The following is a 27,973-nucleotide window of genomic DNA, read 5'->3' on the forward strand; positions in this document are numbered from 1 at the left end:
CAGGAATATCTTAGCGAGGCTTTGAGGGAAGATCCTTTTTCAACACCCAAAAACCCCCCTCACACCACTACCACCCACCCAACCAATCAAATCCTCACTGGCAATGCCGTGCTCCTCATCTCTCTTCTCTGCTTCTTTTGTTCATCTCTCTCAGCCGCCCACACACCTACCGTCCCTCGGGCTTTTCTCTTTACACTCTCACACACATGCACAAATTTACATTTGGCGACTTCATATGTACTTTGCTTTATTTCTTCCTGTTCTTTCGCTTCTCTTCTCCACTATTAGAACCTCAGAGATTCTGTATGTGTATGAGAGTTCACATGATCATGTATACTAACAAACAAGCACAGGGCCTATATTTAGTGCTTTACAATACAGATGTGTGGGCAGCAGACCATCTGGGGCCCCAAATGGAACAAAAAGTCTGTGTAGATGTGTGTGTTTCTGTGGCGTAGGGCGAAGGGCCAAACTTAAAGTGGAGTTTCGAGGCAGGGGATCATTGTGGAAACCCCCTCCAGAGAGCTGGGAATCTCAGGGGAGACTGGGAAAACATCCCGACCATCATCAATCAAAACTTTGGTGACACAAATGACCAGAAACAACGGAACGTTCTCCATCCATGTCACTGTGTCCCCTCCGCCCCGAAGCCATGTCCCACCCACCTGCGCTGCTGCCCCATAGGTCCTCACCATACGCCGCCCGATTCGATTGGTCGGTCGGTCCCCGAGCAAAATCGTGTTCCCCTCTCAGCTAATTGGGTCTTTGTGATTGCGCAGTCTATCGTGGCGCTTGAGGAGAATGAAATGTGAAAACCGTATTATGGTGGATGGGGGGGAGAGTGGCAGGTCGATGCGGGGAGATCGGTTTTGCCGTCTCAAAGTGCCAGATGCTCTTCCTGGGTCCATTATAATGCCTTACAGGGCATTGAGATAGTTTCGGCGTAGCAACTGCAAAGACACAAAAGCAAGATGGAGACCGACAGAGATGGAAACACACACAAACACATACTTGCAAATGCAGGAGCACACATGCTTACACGTGCAATCACACGTACAGTCACTTCTGTGAAACACTTTCCCCAAAACCAGCCAAACACCTGCATTTTAGTGCTCCTTGTTGGGGGGGTTTCAACAGAGGTTATCAGAAGTTACTTTGGACATGTCAAACAAGGACTAAACCAAGTGGAGCATGTCTCTGTTTCACCTTGTGTTGTTAAAATGGACACCAGATATGGGAAAACCACACTCGATCAATGTAAATGAAAGTATTTACTTCTTCAAGCTGTGCCTCCATCGAGAGTGATTGTTCATTCGAGTCTTTGAGAGATTGAGAGTGTAGGAGGATGGGTCATGAGCCTGCTCTTTGTTTGCCCCACCATGCTTTTCTACACAACCACAGTCCTGCGCCTTTTTGTTTTCCTGACGGCCTTTTGATTGAAGAATGAATCCGCTCCGATTTCTATGTGATGGCCACATGGGACTTTAAAAATATTGCAAACTGTACCTGACATATGGTTGGGGGGATGATTGAAGCTCCTTGTCCTCATATTATTAGCATTAAAATATTCAGCAGTCTACTTTAAAATGTCCATTGGTTTCTCCTCCTTCACCCAGCCATCATCAACAGGTGGCGCTGTAGTCACACTCTTCAATGTCGGGACAAAGCGCTCACAACTACCTCAACCAAATTCAGACAGTTCCAACCTTTTACCAGGAAACTGTGACACGTTCATGTTTTGAAGTGTAAGTGACAGGCTGTGGGATTATAAAAAAAAGAAAAAAGGCGTGATGTTGTGACGTCTATGACCCTGTGCCTGCTGGCGTCCTCTCGGGTTATCACTATTAAATGCCACTTCTGACGTGTGACAGAGAGCGTCCAGGTTCAGGACTAATGCATTTGTTCACTGTATCCTCTATTATTTACTTCAGATTAGTGGTTTCACAGTATACTCCTAGCTGGCCCTGTGTGGAGTTGTGTCTTTTCGGCAAAATCAAGGACAAACGTCACAATTAGTTATCAATTTAAAGTTTTACACAGTTTAAAGTTAAGGTCTGTTGTATGCAAGAAAGTGTTCCTTTCCTCTTCTACCCCCCCATTTTAAACACCAGAGCCTCCAAAAAGACTCCTAAATTATACCAACTGTTTCCAAAGTCCGTTTCGGTGTGGTTCTTCTTCATTTGCCTTTTTTGACATATATATATATATATATATATATATATATAAATTATATATATAGACTTTTAGAGATGATACACTGATGTGCATGTGGGCTACGGTACTGTATGTCATTTGGCTCGTGTCATTTACCATTAAGGGAAGCATCTGAGTGGGTAAGAGACCGCCCCAGTATTCGCTGCTGCATCCAACTCGCTTTCACACTTGGGTTCATTCACACACGCTTTTCCCACCGGGATGGAGCTGCTTCAGCCAGCGCGCAGAGCCAACGGGGAACGCACTCGCATCCACACGGCACACATGGCTACAAATTTGTGGCGAACATTTTCCACGTCCATCTGGATAATAACACTAGTTTCAAGTTCGAGGACGAGGATTTATTCACCAAACGAAGGTAAGGAATGAGGGAATTGCGACACACTCGGGTTTCCGCTCCTGCACGCTGGGGGAGACGCTGCGTGCGCTCCAGGCGCGTCCTGGGATGGTGAAGAGCGAGGCGAATGTACACGAATCTTTAAACAGTCAAAAAGTTGGATTTTAAGAACATTTCACAGTTGTTGACAGATGTCATGGTTTCTCGTGGAGTTTTGCCCTCAAGGAGATTAGCTGCATGCTTCCTCTTTCCAGTGCTGTCACAAAAACCTTTTGTTGTTTAGATACAGGTCTATCCACTTGATGTGCTCCCGGTAGCGCCTATTGTAGCCTACCGTTTAGTGTAAGACGCTTACGTGTTATTAAGAAACAGTTCAAACGTGAAACTCGTGTGCGTGTTGTTGCCATTTGGCAAAAATAAAGCTTGACGCTCTCAAATCAGTGCTAGAATTTATATGATTATATAATACATATACGTATTCGATTTGATGTATGCTATGTATTTACGCAGAAAGGACAATTGTTAGCTTCTTAAGACTAACTATTGCAAATCAAGTGGGCTAGACATCCTGCTATTCCCATCATTGTCCCAAGCGTTTAGTGGTCACTTATTGAGTGGTGATGTGGTTGGGTGAAGTCTAACTTCATTTTCAATGCTTAAGAACTTTTTTTTTGAATCTCTCCAGGCTGATTGCCCTTAAGCCACCTGCATGTGTGTGTGTATATCTTCATTTTTAGTGACCCTGCTGGATACCAGGACAGTGCCAGGAGAGCTGAAATGGGCAGCCAGTCCTTCAGAGGGAGGGGTGAGTGGGAGCTGCTTTTTTTTTAAAAATTTATTTTATTTTATTTTTTTGTGTGCAGATACACTGTTTACAACCTGTTCTCTCTTTGGGAGACACACTCACTCATACACACACACACACACACACACACACACACACACACACACACACACACACACACACACACACACACACACACACACACTTGGTCTGGAAACTGTAAATAATCATCCCACAGATTTTGAAATGTGCTGTTGTTCACTGAGGCTAAGTGCTAATAAGAGATTGCTGGCGTTGCATTTGGCACAAGTAAAGGCAGAAACCAGCTTGGTGGTGGGTGTCATTTTTTTAGGGAATTTTACTACCATGCAGTTGCCAGAATGATTCCTGGACATATCTGTTTTATATCTTTTTTGTACTTTTTGTTGTTGGGACATTGTGATCTGCCAGCTTTATATCCTCTCTCTTCCTCTTTTGCTCAATGTCTCTCTCGCCTCTTTGTTGGTTTAAGAGTTATTGGTGAACTTGACTCTTATTTCTTCACCACGCTCTCATTCTCTCACATGCTGTTTGATTGACAGGGTCCTGGTCTGCACGCACTGGGCTTTTGATTACAGGCACCCCCCCTACCCTTCCCATCCCTTAGCTACACACACACATACATACAAAACTCCATTTCTGTATGGTTGGGGTAAGTGCAAAGCTTTTTTTTTTTGTACCCCCTGGCAGCTGTGGTTTCTATCTGCTGACAAAAACTCCAAAGGAGACCAGACAAGGAGGCATCATACTCTTGTCAGCTTTTTTTACAACTGTCTTCGTCAGTGCATACTTAACCCGCAAAGACACTACAACAACAACACACAAATAACCACGATGCACAAAGATGTGAGTATGTGCGCATGCTCTTGCTCACGGATACACGCTCTACTACACATACTGTCCACAAAGAAGTGCAGAGTTATCCTAAAAAACAGGCTGATTCTGGATTTTTTTTTTTTTTTAGGCCAAAAGCAGGGCTGGAAAGTTATCATAATAACTGTTAATATATATATGGTTTTTTTTACATGACTCAGAGAGAGTCAATTTCCATTAAACTTTGAATAATAAACTGCCCTTGACATTGGAAATTGCTACAAATTTTTCAACTGTTACAAAAAATATAAAGAAGAGTCTTGAATTATAAGAAATGAAGGTTGAATGAAAACTGTGGAGCATTTACTGCACTGATGTTTCTTTTTTTGCAAATCTACCAACATATACATCAGTATTAATCTATCAATGTACCTGCAATGAGCCTATATCGGACAATAAGACGGACTCTGATAACATATTGATCAGGCTTAAGACATACGCTCACACACAGACACCCCCCTCTCCCCTCAAACACTCAAACACACACACACACACACACACACACACACACATTCTGTCATTCTCCGTCTCTCCCTCTCTTCTTGCCTCCTCGGACACGGTGCATTTAGTGTGTATACAGCTCTCAGTAGTAGGGAGAGAGCAGATTATTATTCAGTGGCAATAAAAAGCCAATTTGGAGTTGGGAGGCTCAGCGGTCATTTGAAGGGTCACAGTACAAGGCAAATAATCGCCTCTATTGAGATGGATGGTGCAGTGAAGGTTGAGCCTGCTTCACTTGTATGGAAATGGGCCTGCAAAAACCTTGGAGTTGCAACAAATCTGAACCACTGTCCACTGCAGAATATTGATGCACCAAAGAATGCTGGCCTGTGAGGCTTCAAATGACAGCAGTGAATTAGAGGGGGCACAGCAGCATCTGAAATGTATTTGGTCTTGTTTTTCCATCTTTATGAGGACAGAAAGTTCCCCAAGTGGACAGAAAAAAGACAAGTTTTCCACAGTGTGCATGTTTCATGGTCATCCCTAGTGTCTCTTTGTGTTAAAGTTTTTGTCTTCTAGTAATGCAGTCAGTTTCAGTTCATGGCAGCACAGTATGGAAACCAACTTACAGACGTTTTAACAGTGCTGTTTTGAAAACCTTTCTTTGTTGGTGCATTCAGGCGCTTTTGGGGAAATGAACATAATCTCATCTGAAACTTGAGTGTCAGCAATTTTCTAAAACACAACGCCTACAATAGTAATTGTTCTCTTAAACCTTAAGTATCAGAGTTTCTGGTGAATTTACTGTCCTCTCAACGGCTCTACCACCTGACAGTTTAATAACGTCAAAATATATTCACCTAATAATGATCACTTTGTTTGAACATCTGCTTCAATGCAGTTTAAATATTTTACAAGTTGAGTTTCATATTATTGGCAAGAACTGAAACCAGCAATTGCCTCAATTGTATTATAAAGCGGTAGCCGGTACTGTAAGTCCAGAGAATTTATCATAATACAAATGTGTGTCTTTGAAGTGGGAAGAGGTGAGCATCATGGATGAGAAGAACATCCCAATCAGAACATACCAGGTGTGCAACGTCCTGGAACCCAATCAAAACAACTGGCTGAGGACAGACTGGATCCCTCGGTCCGGCGCCCAGCGGGTCTACGTCGAAGTAAAGTTCACCCTGAGAGACTGTAACAGCCTGCCAGGGGTCACCGGCACCTGCAAGGTACATGAAAGCATGCTTGATTTAATGTTAACTTTCATGGTGATTACTTCATGGACAACCTGCTGCTAATGGACCTTTATTATATAGTACAGCTGCTGGTTATTTAAGCACAAACCCCACTTTGACTCATTATCATGTTAAGAGAGACGATGAGTGCAGCTGATGATAAATAGAAGCCGCAGTCTCTCTTTTTTTAAATTCACCTTTTTTGTCTTGCAGGAGACATTCAATCTGTACTACCACGAGTCAAACGAAGACAGAGAGAGCTACATCAAAGAGAGCAGCTTCATCAAGGTGGACACTGTGGCAGCGGATGAGAGCTTCACCCAGGTAACACTAAACAACTTTGTCGGGCTTTCAGTTCTTCATCCTCCCTCTTCCACTCTCTTTAATTCCTTTAAAACGAGTTAACTCCTATCAGGAAAATAAAACCTCCTTGCACTTAACTGTAATTTTTATATTTGCTTTACAAGCACTTTTATCTTGGACGTCTTTGTCTCTGTCCCAGGAACGTTGGCAGGGTGCTTTTTATTTGAATGGAAAAACTTGAATAATTGCTTTAAAATGTGAATTTGAATTGCTCAACCTGAACTTTTAATTTTAGTTTGAAACTGATTTTCAATCAAATTGAAACTGAATGTATAATTCTGAATTTTAATTCACCGCATTTAAATGCCGGTGAAAATTCGACTCTCTAAATTCAGTTCTCACGTTTCAAATTCAGTTCATGAAATTCAAGTTCAGTTCGTGTCTCGCACATCCGGGTCTTTGAGGAAGAGCACTCGAGTGCAGACTCGCAGAGCTTCCTTTCAGAGCTGTAGCTATGCTATAAGTTGCTCCTGCTCCCGCTGCGTTCTAACGGAGCACGGCACCGTGACGTGCACGGGCCAGGGGGACGCTACGAGCTTTGTTAGTAAGCTTACCACGTTACGTTGCTTGAAAAAACATCAGCACTTGAGTTACACACGTTTTTGTGACCATAGGTGTGGCGCGATTTAATGAAGCCATGAGCTACCCCCTGCTCCGTGCACATAGCAGTTGTTTTTTTTGTCAATTTGTCTCACATCTTGAGATCATACATCATTATTTTACCAGCAGTGCAGTGACTGACCTTGATAACTGCCGGTTCTGCTTTGTCTTATTAGGAGACATGACTTCCTCGTCTGTTCACCTCCACTGACAGAGGAGCGCCCGACGTGCAACGTTAGCGAGCGAGCGATAACTGTATTTGAATGGAAGCTCTGTGAATCTGCTCTCTATGGCTCTTCCTCAAAGACCCGGATGTGCGAGACAAAAAACTGAATCTGAATTTCTTTAACTGAATTTGAAATGTCAGAATTGAATTTAGGGAGTTGTATTTCCACTGACATTTAAATGTGGTTGAATTCAGTTTCAAGTTTATTGAAATTCAGTTTCAAACCAAAACTTAAATTTCAAGTTGAGCAATTCAAATTCAAATTTTTAAAGCAATTGTTCAAGTTTTGCAATTCAAATTCAGATATAAATGATTCAAATTCAGTTTCTACTGGCACATATTTGTGCCCATAGCTTTTGCCTAGTCCTTACTAACAGGACTTGTGATTTTAGAGTTGCAGGCAGTAAATCTTTTCTTAACTTTGCAGTCAATATAAGTTCATCTGAATGAAAGCCAAATGCTGAAAGTGTCAAGATCAGTTTTGGTTCAATAGAAACTCCCACTCTGGGTTGGACAGGCAAATTGAATTAATAAAGGCTGCCACAGTTTACTGCACATGTCATTAATGTCTCTCTCCATTCAGGTGGATGTTGGAGACCGCATCATGAAACTGAACACTGAGGTGCGAGATGTAAAGGTCACGACCCGGAAGGGCTTCTACCTGGCCTTTCAGGATGTTGGCGCCTGCATCGCTTTGGTCTCTGTCAGAGTTTTCTACAAAACCTGCCCGCTCACCATTCGTAACCTGGCGACTTTTCCCGACACCGTTACTGGGGCCGACACGTCATCCTTAGTGGAGGTCAGAGGGTCCTGCGTCAACCAATCAGAGGAAAGAGAGGAACCTAAAATGTACTGTGGTGCTGATGGAGAGTGGTTGGTTCCTATCGGTGGATGTCTGTGCAGCCCAGGATACGAAGAGAAAGGCGGTGCATGTAAAGGCAAGTGCTGGGTGGGTGGGTGGGTGCAACAGTTACTTTACCATGATATGTTGTTTATTTTTCTGGTGGTGTGACTCATTCACTCTGGACTCCTGAAACAGGCTCCTTTGTGTCGCCACTTCTCATTCTCATGTGTCTATGAATAACAATCATTAGTGCTCAACTTAACAAGCTGCTCAGTAATGATTTAAAATATTGAGATTTGGTTCGTTTAGTAGTTTACACATGCTTGGTTATTCTGTGGACTGTTTTATATTACTTTCAAGCTGGTAATGGCAGAGTTGAAGCTCACAGCAGGTTTAACAACACCTCACCAAATTAATCAATGCCACTGTTTAGGGTTTGGAGAAGCATTTCACACTGCAATACTGCATCGCCAATTTAAAATCTTTTCCACCTGTGGTAAAAAAAAAATATTCTTTTTTTTTAATGGTTTAAAGTAGTAAATAGTATTGAATTTGTTTGGGGTTTTTTTCTTCAGTTTTTCTGTTCAACTGGAACCCCCATTTGGGTTTTTAATGGCAGATATGATTTTTTTTGACAACAACAACCCACACACGTTCAGGGAAGAGTTCAACAGTTTACGAAGTATATTTATTCACTTTCTTGCCAAGTTAAGAACATTGACACCACTCTCACGTCTGTCTGCAACGAGGAGACAATTAGTTAAACTTAGCACAAACATGGGAAGCGGGGGGAAACAGCGAGAATGACTGTCTGAAGGTAACACAATCTTTTTACCAGATATTCTCAGGCTAACCACTCAATGCCTAAAATGGAGTTCCTGCTGGTTACTTGGCAACCTCATGGTGATGAGAGGACTACAGGAAGGTGCTGTGCCCAGTCAAGAAATAATGTGTCATTTACACTTCATTTTCAGTACAAATTTAACAAATGAGGTATAATCAGTGGGCTTTAAAGTGTTTTTTCATTGTGGAGAGCCAGGCTAGTTGTTTCCAGTTTTAAAAAGCTATGGTGAAGAGCTGCTCATATTAACAGACCAACACACGTGCATGGGTTAAATCCATGTATGGGGTATACCTATGTGGATCAAAGTGTTCAAGCCTCCTCGAGACCACGGTTGGACATGAGTTGATCCTATTCAAACTGTAAACAGAGTTTTTAAGTATCAGTAGAAGCTCTCAGGTCTCAGTGTGAGGTGTGCTGACATAACCACAGCCATCTGGACAAAGATGTCTTTCTATCACTTGCAAATTTGGTCTGAACTTTACAGTAACAATTACACAAGCTGTTCACACCTCTCACCAACATACATGTGGCATGGATGACGTGTAATGTTTGGAAGTGACTGTTGTGATAGTGGAGACAACCACTTGTGTGACAAAGTGGGGGTGAAGGGACCGCAGCAGACTTGGAGGAGACACTTTTACAACATGGCTCGACCCTATTCAGTCGCATATGCAAAAGACACTCAACATGTTCACTCAAACACACACACACGCACACACACACACACACACACACACACACACACACACACACACACACACACACACACACACACACACACACACACACACACACACACACACACACACACACACACACAGATGGATAAAGACCAGTGGAGAGACATTGGGAGGACGACTAACTGATCTGCTCTCTCAGTTTTATTTATGAAGCCTATCCCAGCAGGCTAATTGTATAACAAACAGGCCCATAATTCAAAGACAAAAAAGCAGGCACTGATAGAGAGATGGGGAAAGAGACATAAAGAGAGGGATGAATTTGGTGCCAGTTGGCGGTAAAAAGAGAAAAGCAAAACTTGACTTTTTTTTTTCTATGTAATAAGAAGAACGGCAGCCAAAATTGTCAATGAATTCTCTGTGACAAATGTTCCCTAAAACCTTCACACGGCTCACCCCGTTTGCTCCCTCTGAAAAGAGGAGGAGGTTTACGGGGTGGTCCCTGAGGCCTGAAAGATGTTCCTCCTCAACGAGATTTAGGAGAGACCCTTGACTCTGTTGAACCTCCAGCAGATGTGAAGTGCCATCTATCTATCCGCTATTCTCTTCTCCAGCTCCCCGATCTCACTGCCTGTCAGGTTGTTGGCTGGCTGCAGTTACCTCAGTGGAAATCCATCAAAGTCCGGATGAATACCGAATGCTGCTCAGCAAAGTGTCTGACCCTGCAGTATTAGATAAACACCTTAATGCTTCTCCCATTTTAAATTCAAAATTTGCTGAGATAAAGAGACAAGACGTGAGAGGAGATTCAGAGGATCCGTCTCTCCTCTCGTGACAGAGGTCAAAAGGTTTCTGGATCTTCTAGACTCGTGTGCCTTCACTCAGTCAGCATAACAGACTCCACATAATTCATGTATGCATGGAATAGTTTCATGTTCTGGGAAATACACTTATTCACCGCTCCATAGACTTTAGTACAGGTTAAACAAATAAGATATGATATGTTTATTTGGAAGCTGCTTGTCCCTTGTACCTTTGTAAAGTGGTGTTAGGCAGATTCTGTTCCCGTTGAATTAAAAGCTGTTTATCCATTTCCATTCTTTAATGCTGCTTTTCCACTGCTGGTACCGGCTCTACTCCACTCGACTCTACTCGCTTTTGGTACTGGAGATTTTTCTGGATTTCATTTTTTTTTTTTAATTAGACAGCTGTAGTATGGCTATTTAACATTTGTGGTTTTGTGGGGGCTGATTCAAGTGACGAGTATCTCTCTCTGACCAATCAGAAGTCGACAGTGTTTTCACATAGCCTATCGGCTCAGCGCCTTGGAACTTCAACTGAGGTGATACGAAAAAAAAAGTATGAGGTTCCACAACTTTTGCCGAATGGAAAAAGTGAGTAGAGTCAAGTTGAGTCAGTACTACACTGGGAAAAAAGGCATAAAATAACCGTCCTCTGGATCTTGCCTCATTTTAGACAAAAAACAGACGTGAGAGTCGTATCAGTATTAAATCTCCATTGCTAAAATTGTTTGTTTTACGTTAAGATAAAGCGAAGCTCAAAACTAATCAAGACTATGAAGATAAAACACCAGACAAATGCCCTGAGAGAGATCTAATTATAGAGGTTCGGTAGTTTAGGCCTTGTGAGTTGTGCAAACTCTTTAGTTAAAGCAGTAAAATGTGAACAGTTCCTTTTCAGTGTTGGTACGGGAGTAACAAGGATGCAGTGGATGAGAGGAGAAGCTCTGGGGAGGAAGAAGGGATTAGATGTTGAATGGGGGCGAGAAGGGGGTTGAAAGAAGGCCGCTGACAGCAGAAGGCATCAATACAGGGCTGCCCCTCCCCCGCTGGGGATTCGTCATTGGGTGCAAAGGGGACGAAACACAAGAGAGAGGGAACTCCCCCTCTTTTCTAAACCCCTGGTTAAGACCGAGGTCATGACTGAGCCTGATAAAGACCTCAAAAACTCTGACTGACAGCCACACACGCACGCAGGCGTGCACACACACACACACACACACACACACACACACACACACACACACACACACACACACACACACACACATACACACAGAGAGACAGAGAGAGTTTAGCTGCAGAGTGCAGGGTCATGACCGAGGTAAATGAAGACGTCAAAAGTTTGACAGCTGTGATCCGTCTGGGAGAATAGGAAACGAGGGAGGAGAGACAAGAGAAGAGCTGAGGAGAAACAACAGAGAGAATTTGAAATGTGAACGGCTGGAGAGGCGGAATGAAAGAGGAGCCTTCTGCTTTTTGTTTCACTGTCTCTCCACCGGCCTCCTCTCTCGCTGTCTGTCGTCTGATTCCTCTCCATACTGCTCACTGCCTGGGAGGGTTGGAATGTTTCTCTGTGCGAATGACTGAGTTTGCATGTGTGTGTGTTTCTGGTTCCCCTCCGTCCAGAGAGATTTCATGGTCGCACTTCTTTCCAGTGCACCTGCAGTGCACTCATCAACAGCAGAAAGCCTTTGGACAGAATGAGGGAGAGGAGAGAGGCTGAGGGAGAGACAGCCACTCTGAAAGAGAGATGACAGAAAAAAAGAGTAAGCGGATGATAGAATGAGTGTGTAATCGCTGCATTCAGTCCCTCTAATTATTGCATCTTATTTCTGGACTCTGGACATGTTGGACTGCTGATTTATAGTGTGTGTGCACTTCTGAGTGAGTGCATGTGTGTGTACTGTATCTCTGATTTTCAGCCGAATGCAGCCCTCCCTCCAATACACTTACAGTTTTGGAGGAATGCCCAGGAATGCCTAGAGAAGAGTGTGACAGGGCAAACAGAGATGGAGGAGTGTGTGGATGTGTGTGTGTGTGGATGTGCACACGTATGGCAGGTGACAAAGGAAGTGAAGACTTTGGAGTGGCACCAGTGATTGTTTGAAGTGAGCCAAACTCAGGTGGGGGGAATGGTTTGAATTCCATCATCACAATCAAAGTGTGTGTGTGTGTGTGTGTGTGTGTGTGTGTGTGTGTGTGTGTGTGTGTGTGTGTGTGTGTGTGTGTGTGTGTGTGTGTGTGTGTGTGTGTGTGTGTGTGTGTGTGTGTGTGTGTGTGTGTGTGCTATTGTCTCCCTCTCCCAGGTTGTTCTTAATGTAGAGGAGGTTTGCCAGCTCCACCAAGCTGTCTGCAGCTCTCTGGCACTGGGACAAGCTTCGCTCGCCCTCTTTCTCTCTCTCTATCTTGTGCTCATTATCCCTCCTTTCTCTTCTCCAACTCTTCTCCCTGATCCACAGTCAGGGGTGGGGGGTGCTGTTGCTGGTGGCAGGGACTGATGTGTGTCTGATAGGGAAGGGGGTTATTGTTGTAGAGCCCCTTTCACATGCTAATGTTCGCGCTGTTGGCTTTGGGCACACTCACACATCCACACACTTTTCTCATCAAACCACCAGTTTTTGTGAATATGTGAATTTAAACAAGCTTAGAGACAAAGGTTTTAAATTCACCTCTAAAACGCAAACGCCCCTGTAAAATATGAGATCAATCTGGCACCAAACTACAAAGGAATGTTAAGGTGGTTTTGGGCAGTCCTTTCAATGAAGACATACAGTAAGGAAGACATTAGCAACAAATCTTATCTTCAGCATTTCTGCAGGTTTTAATTAAAAGGGGCACGACCTCTGTGATTAATGGTGTCCCTCCTACTCCTGTGACAGTCTATCAATCCGTCAATCCATCCTTCCCTCCATCCATCACACAGACAGGTGTCAGACTGGAGCAGTCAGGGGTACTTCCTCCATCTCCGCCCCTCTGCTTGGAAGGAACAAGGAATGACAGATAGCACGGGGTCAAGGAGAATACGCTGCACACACACCCTCACACATACAGTGCAGTGTGCCGACGAAGCTCTTAGTTGGATTTGCAATGAGCTGCATTTGCATTTTAGGTAGAAAAAGAATGCATATGCAAATGTAGACAATGCTGATAGTAATCAAAGGGCACCTTCCCCTCCGTGTCTCTCCCTCCTTCATCCCCTCCTCCTCCTCCCCTCCCCTCCTCCTCCTCCTCCTCTTCACTTTGTCTTTTTCTCTTCACCTCTTTATCTTTCGCTCCTTGTCAGTCTTTTTTTTTTTTTTAATTTTTTTATCGTGTGCTGTCTCTCCCAGTCAACCTTCGCCATCCTTTACACACTCTGTCACTTTCTCTTGCTTGTTTCAAGCAGCCAAACAGCTGATTACAGGGTGATTATTGTCCTGTCGAACGGGCAGAATATAAATGCGCCCACAGATATACACGCATCTATTCAAGTTATCTTATCAGTAGGTGTGTATGCGTCCATATCCCTCCCAGTGTCTTAGTTGGGTTCAGGTTCACACACAGCCCTCGGTGGCGAAGGGTTAATGTCGGGTTAACGACACCCTCATGAGCTCTTATTCCAGGTCACCAGCGCTCACTCCCCCCCTTCCCCCCCCTGGAAACAGGCACTAAAGATGACACAAAAGGCTACAGAGAACAGAGAGAATAGAGACATGAGAGGTTGCTGAAGGAAGTTTATGGCTTCAACTACTTGCTCCTTTCTTCCTCTTCCTCCTTCATTCTGTCCTCTCTGTTGGAGCGAAGGATAGAGGATTGGATGGGACAAAGACAAAGGCAGTGCTCTACCCCCCTGGAATAGTCTTGTTTAGCCCTGTAATAAGCCTCCAAGTCCTCAGCAGGTCAAATACTTTTTTTCTCCCTCCCATTTACTTACCTACATCAACGACTGAAAAACAAAAGAATGTGCAGAACAGCTGGAGAATGAAAACATTATATTTGATCTTGCATTTGATCATATCAACAGACACAATATGATGAGTCATTCAGCAGATGAAAGCCAGTCTTATCAGCTGTAAATGTTTATGAATTTACAGGTTTCGGCTGCATAGTTTTCCGCCGTGCGTTGTGTTTGTGTGTGGTCTTGTTCGAATTGGTACAGATATAGAGCTATAAAGGATGCGAGCCAGCTTCATCAAAGCTTCCTCGTGGCTTGACACTTGGCGAGGAGAGGGATATATGGGGATAAAAGCAAGAGTGAGAGAGTTATCAGAGACACAAAGACAGATAAGTGGAGGTCGAGGAGGAAGTGCACGGGGAGAGAATGAGGGAGATTTGAAAGGGAGGGCAAATCAGTGTGTGAAAGAGCAAATCTGCGAAGGCTCACACAGATGGAGCAGGATGGTTGGTCCGAGTAGATTACAGAGGAGACTTCCGCCCTCTCATCAGCAGATGAGGGTGTTATAAAGCATACTGACACACTCGAACACACACACACTCACACACACCCACACACACACACACACACACACACACACACACACACACACACACACACACACACACACACACACACACACACACACACACACACACACACACACACACACACACACACACACACACACACACACACATCATTCCCACATTCCTATCCACTCCCACTGGGATGTCTTCATCTCCCTTGTAAATGTGAAAGGGAGAGAACTGGGAAAGACAGTGGGATTGAGGAAGGAGGATGAATAGGGTGTGATGATGAAAAAAAAAAAAAAGGTGTTGAAAAAATTATTGCAGTCGACTTCTGAAATTAAAGATCCGAGAAAAAAAAATGGTCGAACCATCCACGCTTTGCCATCTCTTTTGCTTCACTAGTGGATGTCAAGCAGTATAATTACGCACTCATTTATTGTATTGTTGCTCTGTCAATGCATGAACTCCTTGGTATACAGAGAGAAGATTTCTCTCCCTCCACTCTCCCCCTGTCTCTCTCTCATACCCTCTCTCTTTCTCTGTTTCTCCTCTTTCATATATTTAAATGTCAATTATATTTGTGTGGGCTGCCAGCACTGTGGAGTTTTGATGTATTCACTTCTGGTGTTTCTGGTTTCTGTGTGTGAGTGGGAGCTGATCAGTAAGTGTTCTTTTAGGTGTTTTATTCTCCTCTCATCAAAATCGAAGATAAAAGAAGTCAACGTGCCCCTCCCCCTCGCGCTGGATCTGTTTCTCTCCCCAGATTTTTCTTTGCAGTTACTTGTCTTAACATCCAAATGCATTCCAGAGAAAATGTGTTGATTTATGTGTTGTCCAAGCAGTAAATAAAGTAGAAAACCGAGACTGTTTCCAGGCTTAGGGCCCGGATTACCTCAAGTTAATGTGGACTGCAGTGTAAATTAGATTTAGTTCAATATTGCATTCGATTAAGAAAAACAGAAAAACATTCATTCTATATAATTATTCTGCTGTTGAAACAATTAATTCATCATCAAAATTTTTGCTGAATTATTTTAGGTCAAAGAAGTAATTGTTTTACCTCTCGCAAGCCATATTTTCGTTTCCGTATACATGCAAGTAGAGCACAAACTTCAAGCTAAATGTTGCTCCATAACACTGCTAGTGGTCACTAAAGCCACGCGGTACCTTTAAACAAGTGTTCTAGTTAAGGTAACATGTTGTCACTTAATTTTGGGAACACCCTTTAATGTGTCTTTCCTAAAGTTTGAGTCAGTATGGCCTGTTTTAATCAATATGTTTTGTCTTTTTTGTCTCTTGTCTCTCTGCAGCCTGTGCAGCTGGTTTCTATAAGGCCAAGTCTTCAGATGCAGGGTGCTCTAAGTGTCCTCCACACAGCCACTCGCTCAGAGACGGGGCAACCGTCTGTGAGTGCCACTCTGGATTTTTCCGTGCTGATGCTGACCCTCCCTCCATGGCTTGTACCCGTAAGAACACACGCACAGACACACACAAATAGTTGTATGATAATACAGAAGTGAAAACAGACCATATGGGAACACATTTTTTCCAAATAAAAGGAAAATGCAGAGTCATTGTTTTGCGAACTCTCTGTTGCTACTAAACAGAGCGAGACATAAACGTGTCTGAATGCTCCCCCTGTTTCATGATCCCATTACTTATGACTAAGCCACCATCTACATCCTGACTGGGAGTGATAACTACAGACATTGAGAAGTGAATAAATGTCCTCTCTCTCTCTCTTACACTCTCTGTTTCTCTATCTACGTCTGTGAGTAGGTTCTCTGTCAAGACTCGGAGACCTCGGTCTGTGTGTCTTAAACTTAATTATGCCTATATACGGCACATGGTTTTCTCGGCCTGGGAAAAACACACACATACACATACACATACACATACACGCACAGTCTCTCAGACACACACACAAAATAAATGCCACAAAAGAAAACCTCTAACCCATCAAAAACATTTCAGACCAGTATGATTTTGTGTATCATGCCAGATGTCTACATTTCATCCCCTGCCAAGATCACCCGCATATCCCTGTATACTCCCACTTTTCTCATGTTCAGTATATGGTTGGTTTTTCTCAAGCCCCCCCCCCTCATCTTCTTCAGAGCCACCATCAGCCCCACAGCAGCTCATCTCTGTGGTGAATGAGACTTCAGTGGTCTTGGAGTGGGCGCCCCCTCGCAGGCTCGGAGGAAGAAGCGACACCAGCTACACTATGGAGTGTCTTATCTGTCAAACCGGCAGCCACAGTCAGACTGCCGGTAGATCCCTCCCAAGGAATCACAGCGTCTCTCAGCCCGAAGCTCAACATGGCGGTCTGGGGATGCAGTCAGACCAGGGGATTGTGGGACCGGAAGTCCAGCTTGGCAGAGGCGTCTTCCAGAGCCGGCCTGGAGATTACCCCCGACTCGGATCCGGCTCCAGCTCCAGCTCTCAGCTCTGCTTGCCCTGTGGTTCGGACGTGCTCTTCTCTCCCGGCCAGATTGGCCTGAAGCCCACCAGGGTGGTGGTGAGCGAGCTCAGGGCCCACACACACTACACCTTCATTGTCCACGCGCGCAATGGGGTCTCCCAGGCCAGTGGTGCAGGGGCAGCGCAGAGTGTGTCCGTCAGCGTCACCACCAACCAAGCAGGTGAGAAGGAATAGCTTTCGTGTGTGATAAATATGTGAGATTGCAGCAGTAACACAAAAAAAAATCTGTTTATAGATGATATCCATAAGTGGGTCAGCACAATACAAACTGCTGCTCAGTGCATGGGGCCCACAGGGAAGTAAGGCCCCATGGGTAATGTGTAGAAGTGTAGGAGCCTGTTATGCACAAGCTCTGTAGATATACTGTATAGAGTCTGTGCATGATGACGGTAGTATTCTTAAACACTTTCAACTACTGGCAATTTATTTTTTTCAATAGTAAGTAAATGTATTTGGGATACATATTCTCCTCGCCAAATATGTTTTTAATGCTTAACACTGCTATCTCATGTGCATGTTTACAAAATGAAGTCCAACCAAATAAATCTCTTTTAAGAATTTAAAGGTTTTTAAATACATGTAATGAGGAAAAATGAACCGAATGACATTTGAAAAGCAGTTTTCCATGTTAGTTAATCATTTACTTGTCATGTGCTTTGCTTTTCTAACACATTGTGTGCATCATAATAGAAGAAAATGATTGATAATAATCATATTTATCATTGAATCTGCAACGGCAGTAGTTTAAGTTGTTGGTGGAGAAATACGGCCACAAGACTCTGTCCTTTCTCTTTTTTTTATCTGTGAACTCTTGCTCTACTATCACTGTCATGGTTGCCATAGTTATTACTCTGCCCTCCTACACCTAACAACAGCTGAATTAATTATAGGGGCGTTTTCAATGTATGTCAGAAAGCATTCTGGAAAATGGAAATCACTGACTTAGATACTAATAAACATCGTTGATTGAAGGGAAAGTAGATACAATAAAAAGTAAATCACTGCAGAAACAGCACATTGCTGACACTTGACAGGATTGGTGTATCTAAGGGATTTCCCTCGTCTCAGCCCTTAGCCATGAAAGTCTTTTAAAAATCACCCACATTTTATGAAGTGTTTCATTTTACTTGTGAACGTGTCAGCTGGTGTGTGACGTTCCTCACACATGCTCTCCATTTCTTTTTAGTGTGTCTCCACTCTCTCAACTGTCATTACTTTAAGTCTTTATGGTGGCATTTGGAAAGCAGCACACCTGCTTAGTTCTAGGTGCCCCGGGGAAATAACTTAGCTGCGTGCGCACAGCATGAGAGCTTGCCTGGGATGTGTCAAGTCCAACCTGCACTACCATATGGCCCGATATCATATGAACTGCCACAAAGGAGGACAAACGCAGATAAAAGGAGGGAAAATGGGAGGGATGTAAGCAGAGAGATTGGAGAATGAGGCTTGTCTCTGTGGAGTAGAGAGAAATGAGATGTAGGTCAATTCTCAGGTGCACTGGGTCAATGGGATTGTTGACAAACAGGCACTATGGATGAACTGTGAGCTGCATTCAGGGCTGTAAAACAATGGTAGATGTGATCTCTTAAGCGTCATAGAATATACAGTATGTCATTTTACGTACTTTTGTCACTTTATTATCTCTCATCATGTGTCTCTCCCTTTCAGCTCCCTCTCCAGTGTCGTTCATCCAAGCCACCGATGTCACTCGGCATAGTTTGTCGTTGTCGTGGCAACAGCCGGATCGACCCAACGGGGTCATCCTGGAGTACGAAGTCAAGTTCTATGAAAAGGTGAGTTGCCTGCCGGTTAATGCAGGCGGCTGTCTGGAATGCCAATATGTTGGCGAGCTGTTTGTGTTTCTCTGACGGTGACGATGGATTTGCAGTCAGACACTGAAAAGAGACCGCTCTTTTTGTCCTGTCTAATCAGGATCAGAGGGAGAGGTCCTACCGCATAATGAGGACGTTCTCTTGGAGTGCCGATGTCACGGGTCTCAACCCCCTCACCGTGTACGTGTTTCATGTGCGTGCTCGCACAGCTGCTGGTTATGGAGAGTTCAGCGCTCCGTTTGAATTCTCCACTAATTCAGGTATGCAGACGATAATATTCAGTGGTTTAAAAGATGATGCATTCAAGTTTATCTGAAGAAGTTATCGATCTTTGGTTGCTGACTTCTGTGTCCTTCCTCGCTAGATCCATTCCCTCTGATTGGAGAAGGAGTTAACTCTGCCTTCCTGCTGCTGTCTGTCAGCGGGGTTGGGATTTTACTGCTGATCTCTGCAGCTGTCTTCATCATTACTCGCAGGTACACACACACACACACACACACACACACGCACACGCAAACACACACACACACACACACACACACACACACACACACACACACACACACACACACACACACACACACACACACACACACACACACACACACACACACACACACACACGCAAACACATACACATACAAAAGAGCCCATACAGGCAGGCATGCACACCTATAGACTCATTAGGTTGGCTTGAAGTTTCCCATCAGTGCCTCAACTGACGTCTGTGTGTGCAGCCTCCATCTCAACTATTGTCTTTGACTAAACTGCCACAATGCACACAAACAACACACATTGCACTCCTGCTATTGTGTTTCTGAATAATATGTGTGCGTTACCTGGAGCTTTTAAAGGGGATTAGAGTGGAGACAGTGCTGATGCCTTTGTCCCTGACTTGTTATTACTGTATCTTCAGCGGCACAGCTAGCGTGTCAGCTTGCGCCAGCGTGCACGCTCACAAGCATGCGCAGGTGTCCACAAACACACCCATTCTCACACACACACACACACACACACACACACACACACACACACACACACACACACACACACACACACACACACACACACACACACACCTGCTCCACCACAAAGGTGTTTTTGACAGTTTCTTTGTTTAACGGAAACACCTTTTATCTCGCGCTACCTGAGGCATCGCTCCTCCTCCCTCTCTCCCTTGCAGGCTTTCATCTGGTTCTGTGCTTTCCTGCAGCCCATTGCTCTCTGTTCTCATTGTCATTGATTTCTATTGCGGCAAATCCTTAAACATCCAATGAAGCCACAGCCCTAACAGAAAAGAAAAGAAACACACAAAGTTACCACTAATGTGACACATATGCCCTTTCGTCAGGTTTACTAAACTGTAAAAATCCCAACAAAATGATGAGAAGTGAAAGTAAATGGTTATAGGAACGTTCTCGCTTGTCTTCTCTGTGTGTTAAATGTCCATTATTTTATTTTTTTTATCTCATCAGGAGGAGCAAGTACAGTAAAACAAAGCACGACTCAGAGGAGGAGAAACATCTTAACCCAGGTACTGCACGCGCACACAAAGATAGACAGATGGATGCTCTTTTTCCTTCTCTTCCCTCAGATCCACCTGCACATATCTGAGACACATACTGCCAAAGACATTTACATAACATATGCAGTTATACAACTCATATTTCGCACCCTCCTCTGCATTCATCCTCCTCCTCCTCCTCTCTCACCTCTCCTCCACGGCAGGAGTCAAAATCTACGTGGACCCGTTCACCTACGAGGACCCCGATCAGGCCATCCACGAGTTTGCCAAAGAGATTGATGTTAGCAGTATTCACATCGAGAAGGTTATTGGCATGGGTGAGCCTGGCATTTTTTGTTCACACACGCACACACACAAACCCACACACACATGCTTACTTGGCACTGACGCTGCTGCTTTCTCTGTGTGTGTAGGAGAGTTTGGAGAGGTGTGCAGCGGTCGGCTGCGTGTGCAGGGGAAGAGGGAGATCTACGTGGCCATCAAGAGCCTGAAGGCGGGATACTCCGACAAACAGAGGAGAGACTTCCTGTCCGAGGCCTCCATCATGGGACAGTTTGACCACCCGAACATCATCAGGCTGGAGGGTGTCGTCACGAGATGTGAGTAGCACTAATATCTGAGTTCTATCTGGATGTGCAGGGTGTTCTTTTAGGTCATTTTTTTATTTTTATTTTTTACTTTTTACCTGTTTAGGTAAGCCACTTATGATCATCACAGAGTACATGGAAAATGGATCTCTGGATTCATTTCTTCGGGTAAGTACCTTTTTGTTATTTTCAGTTATGAAACAAACATAAATCAATTTTGAGTCGTACTTTTGTAAAATGTATGTATCAAAGAAAAACTGCAGCCACTCCTGTACGGCTAACCTTTACGGCTAGCTGTGGGTGCCCGTGTTAAACTGCCCTTCCGTCTCTGTCATTTTAACGTTCCAGAAACATGACGGCCAGTTCACAGTGATCCAGCTGGTAGGCATGCTGCGCGGCATCGCCTCAGGTATGAAGTACCTGTCAGACATGAGCTACGTTCACCGAGACCTGGCGGCTCGAAACATCCTGGTCAACAGCAACCTGGTGTGTAAGGTGTCCGACTTTGGCCTGAGCCGAGTTCTGGAGGACGACCCAGAGGCCGCCTACACTTCTAGGGTAAGATACACACAGGAGAACTCATCTATATCTGTTGTTTGTGTGGGAAACCTGGTGGGAAATTCATTATTCTTTATCACTTAGATTAAATATTTACAGGCTATTTATGTGCTATCACATCTTTAGTTCACACATATATTGTTAAATGCTGCCAAAGATCTATGACTAAATGAAAATACATTTATTGTGGAATTTTTTTTTTAAACGCATAGATGTCAGTGATAGATTAAAGCTTTGACCATTTTTGGAAGTGCCCATTTTTTTCTCCAGGAAAAATGAACCAGTGAATCGATAAATGAAATCAGCAAGTTCCATTATTCAATGAAACTGTGAGTTTTCCTGCTGTTTCAGGAGGCCGCTGGGACTTATCTCTCCCCCGGAGGGAAGATCCCCATCAGGTGGACGGCTCCAGAAGCTATAACCTACAGGAAGTTTACCACGGCCAGTGATGTGTGGAGTTATGGTATCGTCATGTGGGAGGTGGTTTCATATGGGGAGCGACCCTACTGGGACATGAACAACCAGGATGTGAGTCATTTTTATAATGTCTAACCACAGAAAAATGAATGAGCTACTTCTTGTAAAACTGAATCATGTTTACAGTGGCAGTAGTGATGAACAACTTCATTTTTTAATTACCAAATGATTTTTTTTGTGTGTGTATATTTTGTGTAATATAGTCAATTTGGGGATTTGCGTAAAATTGATCTGTGTGATTGGACGTGTGGTCAAACCCATTCAATTAATTATGAAGCTAACTGAAGGAAAACACTGTCAATAAATATCTAAATAAGACACAGGTTTAAAAAGACACAATCAACCCATCAAGTTGTATAAAGAACTGTTAAAGGCACTTTCTCTCAACGCATTGACAACAACAAGCAATAACATTCATTTGAATTTCCCCAAAACTTAACTTTTGTGCTGTGACTTTCTGGAGAAGTCAAATTAAACTTTTACTTCTGTACTCTCCACAAATGGGACTTAAATTAATCCCATTTAAATAGAGGAATAAATGAAGCAGCCACTACTTCTTTAGCATATTTTAAGAGACAGCGTCTGGAGGAAAATAAACTGTCCGCTGTGTAATTACTACATTCTGACCCAGCGTCTGTGACCTCTGCACCGTTTGAAAATTTGAACATTTTGCTTTGAAATCATCTACAGTGAGGGGTAGCAAGCCAAGGTTTAGTTCACCAATCACAGGACATTTAAGTGAAGATTAATACTGAGACTTGAGTGAATGTGCTGCTCAGCCAAGCACAAACTTTATTAATTTCAGAGTCTTTTTCTGAAATGTTACCAAGAGCCAAGAGAAAAAAAAAATCCTGTTTCAGAACAAATTTGCTGTATGAGCAATCACTTCGCTATCAGAGTGCGTTCAGTCTGAGTAGGTCAAAGAGCCAAGCTGGTATACGGAGAAGTCTGAACATGATTGATTTCATGTGCAGCAGATAACTTCCCTACTGAGCTTCTTTTTTTTTTTTTTTTTTACTTTTTGTGAATCAATTTGTTTTACTGAAGGAATTTAGTACAGACTTATCTCACAACCAGATAAGTGAAGGACTTGTAAACCTTTTTTTTTTGTAGCTTCTTAGCTGTGATCCAATCATCAGTTCTACAGACGAACACAGGTTTTGTAGTATTTTCATATTGGAAGAGTTTACAACATCTTGTTATATATTATGAGGTCACAATGCAGACAGGAAATAGTGGAGCTGCTCACAGCTGCAAAAAATAAATTAATTATAGTTGGTGGAGAGACAACCCTGGGAAGATCCTGGAAAACAACAAGACAGTAATAAATCTTGGGGAAAAGGTTTGACTTTCTTTTCGTAAAGTTTAACTAGAAGTGACAGTTTGATTGACGTCCTCTGGTGGATCATTTTCATTATTTCCTGCTCAAAACCCCAGAAACCATTGATTTATTCAAATATAAAGTGGTAAAAACAGAATACTGTGAGAATAAGTAATATGCACCACAGCATACCGTGCGTATTTCTCTCTTAGTGAAATGTCTCGACAGCTACATACATTCACGGTTGCCAGATGCTCTGTTTTTTTTACTAGCGGGTCCAAGTTTGTACTTTGTGTTTTATGCTAATTAGCAAATGTTTGCAGGGTATCATCTGAAAACTAAGATGGGGAACATGGTGAAGATTATACCTGCTAAACATCTTTGTTTGGTAGATATTAGCATCAACATGAGCATTTAGCTCAACGCACAACTGTGCCAAAGTGCAGTCTCGAGCATGGCTAGACTCTACTTGTGCTTGGTGCACGGGTCGACCAATTATCGGCCTGGCATTTTTAGCATTTCAACGGTATTTTATCAGTATTAGTATTTGTTTTTTATTCAATCTCCGATAAAATACATTATTTGGAAAATGCTTTGGCTCTCATGCCTGCATTGGTGGCTCCAGCAAGGGGGGGGGGCTTGTTGGGGCTACAGATAATGTTTAAAGGTTCTCTTTTCATTAAACAAATGCTTAAAGTCATTTGAATCAAGTTTTGTTTGGCTTTGTTATTCTGAATTTTGACACAAAGATATTTTTTATTTTACTGCACATGTATTTCGGTTTCAAATATCGGTTTATCGATCTCCTTGATTACCAATAACCTGTATCGGTCGACAACCCAGTTTGGTATGGCGCTAGCATTTTCAGATCTACCTCAGGTTTTACAAAATTTTACCTTTGAATCTAATAATAATAATATGTTGTAATACATTTTATTTATATAGCGCATTTCATGATTCTCCAAGACGATTTACATGTTAAAATGAGCAGAAACAACACAGTACAAGTATAAATCCAACAGCAGTGGAGACGCACAACATTAATCACATATTAAAGGCAGAAAAAAAAGAATCTAGCCTGATTAAAATGTCAAATCTTCACGTGTGTCTTTCCTTCAGGTGATTAAAGCAATAGAAGAGGGCTACCGACTGCCTGCACCCATGGACTGTCCTGTGGTGCTGCACCAGCTCATGTTGGATTGTTGGGAGAGAGAGCGAGCAGAGAGACCCACCTTCAGCCAGATACTCAACATGCTGGACAAACTCATCCGCAACCCTGGCACGCTGCGCCGGACAGGAGGGGACAGGTACTTAATGTACGTGTAAGCACAGTCATAAATCTCAACATGCAAGGGTCAAATACATGCATAACCCTTTAACACTTAAACTGCACTCGCACCGACATTTGTTCATTAGTTGCTGCACAGTTGTCCTTCAATTGTAATTGCACACTCCTATTCCACTACCTCCCCTACCTCCCCACCACCAACCCGCGGTCTCTCTGTGTTCACAGACCCACAGGCACAATGTTGGAGTCGGGGGTGGGTTCGGAGGTGTGTGTGTCGGTCGTACCGGAGGTGTGTGTGCCAGAGTCGTCGGTGTGTGAGTGGCTGCAGTCCATCGGGTTGGAGCGGTACAGAGACACCCTTGCAGCAGCAGGTTACAACAGCATTGACAGCCTCCTGGCTCTCACACACCAGTAAGTGCACCTTTGTGTGAAAATGGATTCAAAAAATGGATTGAAATCAATCTTGCATTTGCTTATGAACTTTTGCAAAAACAGCAGGGGTGACGCGCAGAATTACATATCTGCTTTTAATCAATAATCATGCTTGAGACAAAATTAACAACAAGAGTCCACTCAAAATCTGATTCAGATTGGGAGAAATCTCCCTTATTTTATCTAAATGATACAGAGATTACGTCCTGTTGTCCATGCTGTTTCAACTTTAACCTTTTAACCTTTTTTTTTTAGCAACCTTTACTGTCTAAAAAACCTCAGTGCTGTTCAATCTGTTCTGTCTGTTCTTATAGTTTTCCACTAAAGTGGCTTCAGTCTTTCAAACTTTTGAAGTTTAACCAAAAAAACATTTTGTACATAGTGTTAATTCGAATGAAAAATTACATGATTTAAAAATCTACCACCAGGTCATGTTACTTTAACTTTGGTTTTCTTACATCTGGAACGTAATCTGAAAGGTCTGGTTTTACTCTTGACGACAGTAAAGTTTCTCTCCTGGTATCAATTAAATCCCTAATAACTCATCTCTGTGCATCAAAATTACATATTTTCCACTAATGCCTTAAAGTGATTGATTCAGTATGTGCGGATCTATGAATGTGCAAATATCCCTGTCTCTATCTTCACCCATCCCTTTGCCACTCGCCTGCAGCATGAGCTGGCAGCTTGATAGTATTGAACGGGTGGACGGGATTGGTTCCTTACGTTTGTGACATATCAAACCCTTGTTGTCTAAATCAGTCTTTCAGACAGCTGAATTGATCAGCCATGATATTGACTGCTTATTTCGCTCATGTTGTGTCTTCTAGCAAATAAAAAACACCACATGGACCTGTTAACGAGGTTAAAAACTGTATTTTTATTGGAGGGAGTCTTAACACTCACTGTGTTATGCATTACAGTATCACTAAATATTTTTAACGGGTTAGACTAATGGGGTAAAATATGTTAAGTGTATGGAGTGTGTTTTTGCATTTCTTAGTCAAATAGCATTTTCCCCTCAGTGACTAAAACCCAGAGTAAATTTAGTCAAATAAAGATATCGACTACAGCCATCGCCCAATATTGCTCATTTCCCGCATCCATACAAACACGACCTATTACATAAGTTTAAAACAACTTCACTGCTGCATTTTGAAATCACTGAGCATGGTCAAGGATGTGGTTCCTTGGTTACATCGTTGCTTTGCTCTGTTAGGAGTTTTAGTAGCTCTGAAAGACAGTAGAGGTCTATGATGAAAAGGCATAAAATACATCAGGCAGCACAAATATCTCATCTAAAGATATTAGATGTTATGGCTGTAGATTCATGGGTAAACGGGTTAATCATAATCAGCAGGTGGTTCAGAGGTGTCCTTGAGCAGATACTGAACCTGAAATAGCTCCTAACCTATGTATATGGGGAAATCCACTAGTCAGTTTGCATGAAAGTGCCAATTTTTTTATTAATTTGATGAGAACAAGAAAATACCATCCGCCATTATCCTGTCAATGATCGTCCTTTGTGTGCCTGAACATATGTGTTCGTCTGTGCACCCACAGGGAGATGGACAGACTGGGAATAATCACACCGTCACATCAGGACATACTAATTGCTAGTGTGCAGCAAGAAATGTTGTCTCAAATGCAACACATGCAACACTCGATGGTTCCAGTCTGAGCTGGCGGACGGACACAAACCTGTTTTCAGAAGAATTTCATTTACCTCATCTGTGCACTTTAGAGGGACTTTTCACCAGTGGGAATACAAGGATTGAAGTGAAGTAAAAAAAAATAAAAAAAAAATTACAAAGTGAGAAGAAGCAGAAGAGAGAGACAAGCAGCACTTTTGTGAACTTCCATCCTGAGGAGTTTTCTATAAACCATGATCTGGATGTGGCCACAGACACGGAGAGCTTCGACTGACGCCTCATCCTCCTATCCAGCTCCATTTCTCCACGTTTTCTTATCTGTTTTGTGAAGGCTGACATGTGCATAAGCAGAATGGCTTCCAACTTTCTTTTTTTTCTTTTGCTGCTTTGTGCTTAACTTGATTAAAATGTGTTTTGTGTTTGCTCTTATGGGTGTGTGTGTGTGTGTGTGTGTGTGTGTGTGTGTGTGTGTGTGTGTGTGTGTGTGTGTGTGTGTGTGTGTGTGTGTGTGTGTGTGTGTGTGTGTGTGTGTGTGTGTGTGTGTGTGTGTGTGTGTGAGTAGTGTGAGTGCACCCAATCTCCCTCGTTAAAATGTCAGCTATCTTTGAATAATCTTAATATGCAAAGTTAAAGAGAGAGTGGGAGGAGCCGGACAGAATGTATCATTACAAGCTCTTACTAGTTTCATACTGGAGAATCATGCTAACAAACCGTATGATTGACTTGTGTTTTTTGTTTTTTTTTGTATTATTATTTTGAATTATTGTTTCTTAGACATTTAGATTAGAATGTCGTCCATTACTGTCTGTGTATATGTCTATTGTTTGACGCTAAGAAATAGCTACATGAAGCATTTTGTTTATTTATGGTCCTTTTTTTTTATTTTTATCTAGTTTGTACATTGTAAAATAGAAACACTGAGGAGATATTGTAATGAGTGCCATATTGCATTGCAATAAATGCCAAACCCATCCATGTATGTAGGTTTTAATTTTGTTTGGACAGAAGTTTTGCACTGTAATGTATTTAATGTATACTGTATATTGTAATTAGAATATCACTTCAGGCTTCAAGGGCTTTTATG

At 42.9% G+C, this 27,973-nt stretch overlaps 1 protein-coding gene across 4 annotated transcripts; it reads left to right on the forward strand.

The window, feature by feature from the left end:
- The first annotated feature begins 2,339 nt into the window (after positions 1-2,339).
- On the forward strand, positions 2,340-27,962 carry LOC138625273 (ephrin type-A receptor 4-A-like). Of its 4 annotated transcripts, none has more exons than XM_069706085.1 (20): positions 2,340-2,572; positions 3,289-3,356; positions 5,726-5,923; positions 6,143-6,253; positions 7,702-8,056; positions 16,043-16,198; positions 16,850-17,377; positions 18,886-19,010; positions 19,150-19,309; positions 19,414-19,525; positions 20,525-20,583; positions 20,778-20,891; positions 20,988-21,173; positions 21,268-21,329; positions 21,510-21,719; positions 22,071-22,247; positions 24,637-24,824; positions 25,031-25,216; positions 26,801-27,385; positions 27,452-27,962. In XM_069706085.1, exons 1-19 carry the CDS (start codon positions 2,416-2,418, stop codon positions 26,916-26,918), a joined length of 3,270 nt encoding a protein of 1,089 aa, XP_069562186.1. In that variant the 5' UTR covers positions 2,340-2,415; the 3' UTR covers positions 26,919-27,385; positions 27,452-27,962. The 4 variants fall into 4 exon arrangements, with proteins under 4 accessions (XP_069562186.1, XP_069562187.1, XP_069562184.1 ...); XM_069706083.1 differs by having other exon boundaries at positions 2,341-2,572; positions 24,637-24,833; XM_069706084.1 differs by having other exon boundaries at positions 2,341-2,572; positions 24,637-24,833; positions 26,801-27,361.
- Positions 27,963-27,973: the final 11 nt, after the last annotated feature.

The sequence above is a fragment of the Brachyistius frenatus genome, unplaced genomic scaffold, assembly GCF_029030835.1.
Source record: "Brachyistius frenatus isolate BFR_SWC_R1_liver_20210118 unplaced genomic scaffold, ASM2903083v1 Contig_61, whole genome shotgun sequence".
NCBI classification, from domain to species: domain Eukaryota; kingdom Metazoa; phylum Chordata; class Actinopteri; family Embiotocidae; genus Brachyistius; species Brachyistius frenatus.

Bases quoted from the DNA above. Each gene is read 5' to 3' on its own strand.
- LOC138625273 (XM_069706083.1), top strand. From the start codon at position 2,416: ATGGAGCTGCTTCAGCCAGCGCGCAGAGCCAACGGGGAACGCACTCGC. The intron at 3,357-5,725 runs GTGAGTGGGAGC...GTGTCTTTGAAG, and splicing joins CCAGTCCTTCAGAGGGAGGG to TGGGAAGAGGTGAGCATCAT. The intron at 20,892-20,987 runs GTGAGCCTGGCA...CTGTGTGTGTAG, and splicing joins CGAGAAGGTTATTGGCATGG to GAGAGTTTGGAGAGGTGTGC.